The sequence below is a fragment of the Malaclemys terrapin genome, chromosome 1, assembly GCF_027887155.1.
Source record: "Malaclemys terrapin pileata isolate rMalTer1 chromosome 1, rMalTer1.hap1, whole genome shotgun sequence".
Taxonomy (NCBI): domain Eukaryota; kingdom Metazoa; phylum Chordata; order Testudines; family Emydidae; genus Malaclemys; species Malaclemys terrapin.
In genome coordinates this window covers 61,727,573-61,733,572 of record NC_071505.1, presented here as the reverse complement: position 1 = coordinate 61,733,572, position 6,000 = coordinate 61,727,573, and the positions used below count along the sequence as shown (strand labels likewise).

At 40.5% G+C, this 6,000-nt stretch overlaps 1 protein-coding gene across 2 annotated transcripts in view; it reads right to left on the bottom strand.

The window, feature by feature from the left end:
* Positions 1 to 2,572: 2,572 nt before the first annotated feature.
* SRGAP1 (SLIT-ROBO Rho GTPase activating protein 1) overlaps positions 2,573 to 6,000 on the bottom strand; it is a 245,843-nt gene continuing 242,415 nt past the window's right edge. For both annotated transcript variants that reach the window (XM_054025469.1, XM_054025478.1), the window contains exon 22: positions 2,573 to 5,830. In XM_054025469.1, the coding sequence (XP_053881444.1) occupies positions 5,453 to 5,830 (378 nt within the window). In that variant the 3' untranslated portion in view covers positions 2,573 to 5,452. The remainder of the gene's footprint in view (positions 5,831 to 6,000) is intronic.

Here is a 6,000-nt window from a genome sequence, read left to right as displayed (position 1 = left end):
AAGCAGAGAAGAATTTGAATTAGGGCTCAGACAGTGTTGCCCTCTGATTGGGTTGCAGAGTGAGCACATGACACCTCATTGCTCCGATTGGAGAGGCAGGGCAAGTGGAGACACATTAGGTTGTCCGCGGGGGTGTGTGGAGATGTCCCCCCCGCAAACATCACTGCTCCCAGCCCCTTCCCTGCATTACCACCAGTGGGGTTGAGGCTGCACAAGCAGCTGCCCAGAGACACACTACACCCTGCAGCCTGGCCCAGCTTCAGCCTGTGCCGTCCACTGAAAAGCATCTGGCTTTAGTAAAATGAGTCTTGAATCCTGCTGGACAGGCTGATCTCTGTGACATGCTGTAGACTTTAGTGTGAACTTTTATAGAAGGAAGATACAGGTTTCTGAGTGCAAGAACAGAGATTGTGAGGGTGCAGTCTTGGTTTCCTTTACCAACTGTCCTTGACTTGCTAGATGATGATAGGAAAGTTCCTGACTCTGTGCCTCAGCTCTCTTACCTGTAAAATGGGTACAGTACCTCTACCTCCTAGGGGCGTTAGTGTGGTTAATCAGATAATCCATTTTGCCAGGACAGTTTTAAATCCCCCTCCTGAGACCTTCACACCATATAAACCACCATCTGTCCCCTCCAGATTTGCTGTGTTATGATAGAACTTTATCTCTTTTTGCATTCAGACAGTGGAGCAGTCACTGACCTGGGTACCTGTTGGCCATACAGGAGCCTATAATTAGAGCCTTATCGAGTCTAGGTTTCCACTGCAGCAGCAATCTGTCCTTTGCTGCAGAATTGTGCTCCAGCATCTAGGCTTTTAACTAAAATAAGTTTCTCATGCTTGGACCCCCCCCCCCCCCCCCCCGCATTTTCAAACATGAACTGAGTGAAAATGAGGCAGCACTGGCCACTTGAATGGGCAGGCAGCTTGAAACACTAGTTTTCAGTGGTGTGAACTGCCCGAATGATGTAATTTTCAGTGTCAACATCAACTAATTCATGGCAGATCATTTTATTGTTCTAACAACATGCCTACCCCAGCAAACCAAACAGCACCTCTCACATTCCCAACTGCCAGAAGCTCCAATGGGCCTCAGCTCATCTGTCAAAGTCTCCCTTCTCCCTCTTCATCGCTCCCTGGCAACTTCTAGAATAGTTAAGCATTTTCAATACAAAATTCTGCAGCATATTGAAAATTAAAAATGCAGGGTACAACAACATTGAATTGGTTATGAAGTTAAATAATACGGGGATATCATAGTGATTGCATTAGTGATTTTAATAAAAAATGTCAACATAAAATTGATCTGAAACTGCTGCAAAATCCGCAATTCCTGTAGCATAGGGTTTTGCTACAGAATTTAGGTCATGCTTGCTGTGGAGTACAGAGTGCTTGAGTAAAGTATGACAGGTTGCTCTGCCTGGTTGAATCTTTACTTTTGTGTAGTAAGGGATGAGTAGAAATACATAAGGCAGGTACTGGTCAGTGGAATGCAAAGGTTTGCAACATGGGCTGATGGGTAAGCCTACTACTGCATAAAGCATCAGCCACAGATGCTTAATTCTTGTTGAATGGCATCCTCTGAATATTGGAAGATGGGAAGAGAACTCCTGGGAGTGCTACCTGTTGCTGTAGCCTGTTAAGTGATTCTCCCCTGCCATATTACAGCTCTTGAGTGCTACAGCCAGGGAAAAGACAATTTTGATTGCTGCTGACTTATTTTTAAGCAGGATTTCGGCTGGGTGCTCTGTGTGTTCATGCTTCCACAAAGCCCTGGAAGAGCTAGGAAGATAAAGTAGGTCAGAAAGAGCTTGGCAGGGTAACATCTCCCAGATTAAAAATAGGCCATCCCTCAGGAAGGTCTATTTGAGTAGGAGCCCTCTGACCCATAGAGATACTCTGACAGAAAAATCTAAAGCCAACTGTGTGCCTGGTTTGTGGATAAAACATTGACTGTGTTTCTTTTAAACTAATGTGAGTGTAACCACAGCTTCCAAATAAGAGATGAGATATTTCAGCGGTTTCTGCTTAAGCCAATTACAAAATGAACATATGGCCGTTGGCACAACTGACAGCGCTTGCTCGGGGCTAACCCAGATTGAGCTCCGTCTCGCCCCTAATAGCCACTTCTATTCCAGTTTGAGGTTTTCAGCCTCTTAGTGAAGGAGAGCAAGTATTGTAGCTTCCAGATAGCTGACCTTAGAATAAGGCTTGGTGTTGGCAGTTGGCACGAAGCCCCATCCAAAGGAGAGCCACAGCGGTAAGTTTTAGGGAAGGGTAAAAAGTCGGGGGATGTTTATGGAGATAAGGTAGGGCTTTGTGAAGGCCCATGCAGGTGCCTCTGATCTGGTCATCTAGTCTCAGAGTAAGATTTGATCTGGAAAGGCCACTTGGGGGAAAGGGGGCAAAATGGAAATTGGGAAGACTAATGGGGTTGATAAAACTAGTGGGAAATGGTGGGGGGGAACCTCTCAAGCCTCTTGATTTCACATTACCAAGAAGGAAAAGGTCATTTGGGGATACACATATAAAAATGTACTGAGGATTGCACACCATTAGACTACACAAATGCAGACAGAACTATCTTCTTTATTATAAAGATACACTATGGGGAACAAACCTGAATGTATACTGAAGCCTGTGATGGTACATGCCAAAATGTACAGTACTATACATAAAAGTGCATTGTCACAACAGATTAACAGTACATTTTTTTTTCCATAACTATTTTTAATTTTTTTGTTTTTTGAAAATGGAGGGAATGTGGCTGTACAAGAGCAGATATGAATGCAATGAAAATGCAACAGTATACAAGCAAGAGTGAACGCAATGGAAATGCAACAGTACAAGAGCAAGGCTAAAGCTCCTCTAAAATTTTAAAGGCACTTTCACATGTACATACTACAGATGTACATTGACACAATTAGGTAACAGTCAACAAGCAGGAAGCTACCAGTACTGTAATTTATCAAACTGACAGTAAAGGACAATACTGATTTGATTAGGTGTGCAAGAGTTACCCCTTAGTATGTTTGTAGTTGTCAGTCTTTCCTGTTACATATCCACTTACTATACGTTAAGTATCTATAATAACCATCAAACTACACATTTAACTTGTGTGAATGCTCTAAGTGGATGCATTCACTAAATGCACTGTTTCTAATATTTTCTTTTGCTAAACAATTTCTAATAAGCATTATGGAGTCCAGTAGTGTTATTTAAACATACAAAATTCCCTATATAATTTAAAGATACAGATATTCATCTCAATTATGCCACACTGGTATTGAACAAATTACTAAACTAAAAACATTATGGAAATTAGAGCTGGAATTCCAGTTTGTTCCATTGATCTTAATAAGTTTGGGGAACTTACTTGAAAATAATTTCTGGTCCTGGACAGGTGAACATACCAATAGACTAAGGCCAACCTTTAATGGGGACTAGCTTCAGTTAGAACCTTGCCCTGGAGTTTAGGACTATAGGCGGCAGGGTACAGTCAAGAAATACAAGATTAAACATAAATTTGACAAGTTGTTACCCTGTTTATACAGTGGTAGCCTCAGTGGATTAAACTGACTGACACCTCAAGAGTCCACTGTGCTAGCTAAGAGTTTATATATGTGGTAGCCCCCAAACAGACATACTTATAGATTCCTTGGATTTTTTTGGACCAGTCCTTGGGCTGCAAATATCAGCAACAATAAATGGCCCTGACAGCATTGCTCTCAAATGCAGTTTATGGGATATTTGTCATGTCCAGGGCTTGGAGTTCCTTATCAAGTGATTAGAATTAGTAAACCACAGTGGAAATAAATAAATCCCCAAATGACAACAGGACATGGCTTCTATGACTTTATATAGACTATAATACACTAATCAAATCTTTGTTACAAGATACTAACTCTTCCCTCTCCCCAATTATGTTTCCATATAGTGAGTGGTACAACTTAAAACATTCCATAGGAAGAATGGTAAGATCCTAATGTAACAAATGCTATGAGGAAAGAAATCTTATTTGAAGCCAGTTTTATTCCTATAGATGACCATCAAGCTGATATTGTTTCTTGGCTATGGTATTTTAGGTAACAGCCAACAGGGTATTCTTTATAAATAGTTTGCATGGCTGCGTAAATTAAAAACCTGCTATAAATGATCCTATAGATTGGGCAAGTAATATTGAAAAATAATTACAGAAATGATGTTATGGCTTAATGTTAATGTGCAAAACAGCTGTCTAATTAATTGACATGTATAAGAAAATTTAATAATGGAGCACTAAGCAAAGTTGATAAAATCTTCACTCACACACAGACCCAAGAAAGGTATAGACTTTTTTTTTTTTTTTTAAATTGGTTCTGGCAAATTTTATTTAGGTTTAGTCTAGAGAATAGCAAATGAGATTTCTGTGGTTCTAACAACCTCCTGTGTAATTGAGAGAAGTTATTCAAGAACTCAGGAGCAGAATAGTTTAGTAAGCATCATAGAGAAACCATGCACAGTGTTTGCACTGTGAAGGATAACTAGTGAGGATACAGCAGCTTGAAACTGTGGTTATTGCAGCTCGACTTGTTTGAAGAGGATACTGAGCAATAAGGTCCAAGGAATGTTTTATTGAATTATTGTTCAACTGATACTTTCAATCTTTTATTACACTACAGAAAGATCCCCACACCTGTATAGCTGCAGTTACTTGGTTCACTGAATTGTAAACTGTAAGTGAATTTAGTGCTTGTGAAAAGTGTCTGACAGTCCTGGGGACTGAAGTTTTAGCTTCAAAAGAAAGGTACAGCACAAGTGGCAGTATTAGAAACTTCATACCGTCCAGGCAATATACTTTAACCCTGACCTGGAGTGAGGTCAGAAAGAGAGTAATTCAGTCTCCATACTTACTCAGCACTTGGCTTTTGATAAGACTACCAAAAATATGCTAAATACTTAGTGCCAACTGTGAAAGTGTTATTTTAATTTATATGGACTGAGATTACATACACACTTCACACAGGCCATTGACTAATCCCTCAGATGCTAACTTTTAGCTTTTACCAACCAGATTGAGATTTGAACCAGTGATCTAGTGATCAAGGGTTCCACATCCACTTACGAATTCCTTCAAGTTACCTTTGTTTAGGATCCCTTATTAAGTAAACTACAATAAGACTATGAAATATTGTACAAAGTGGGAAGCCATTTCTGATCTGTTCCTTTTATTACAAATGGTGCAGCATCAAGTTTTCAAGTCTGTTTTAAAATGACACACAATTGTCCAGTTTTTTTAAAAAATTGAAACTATACAAAATACAAATGCCCACGTTAATGATACTAGTTCAGACATTACATTCAAAAACATTGAAAAACAAAACATCTCCAGTTATAAACATGAACTAATAGTGTTATGGAACCCTGACTTCTATCGCTAATCCGTTCCTTTCTGTAACACACTCCACCTCCTTTTACATTGTGCAAGATTTGTCTGTTGGACCTTGGGAAGGAGGGGAAGGTCCTATGGTAGGATTTGTTTTTGGAAGAACAATGGGTTTTGGCCTCAGAGCTGGGGGTTTTAGCTGCACTCCCATTCTGGGGGCCACCATGGGCTTGAAAGTACTCATGGTATCACTGGAAGAACTAGTGCTACGTCGAATCTGAGGCTCAGTGCTCCTTAGCACTACACTATGGAGAGGGCTTAGTGATTCTGTGGAGGTGGCCAGGCTGGGTGAGTTTTTCATTTGTTCCAATGTATCCAACACCACGTCAGGGGCGTGTTTCGCAGAGCTCTGACGTTCCAACTCACGGAGTTCATTCAGAGCGGTGTTCATTGTCTCTTCAATATCCTGGTCAGAGCAGAGAGACAGAGCAGCAAGTCATTAAATACTGAATGCAAAGGGTAGTTGCCGAGGGAGAAGTTTGAGAAATGCATGACTTCAGTTATAAACCATCCATTCATTTCTAACAAATATTATGAAGCAGTATTAAGCCCATTTACAGCCCAGAGCTGAAGAAG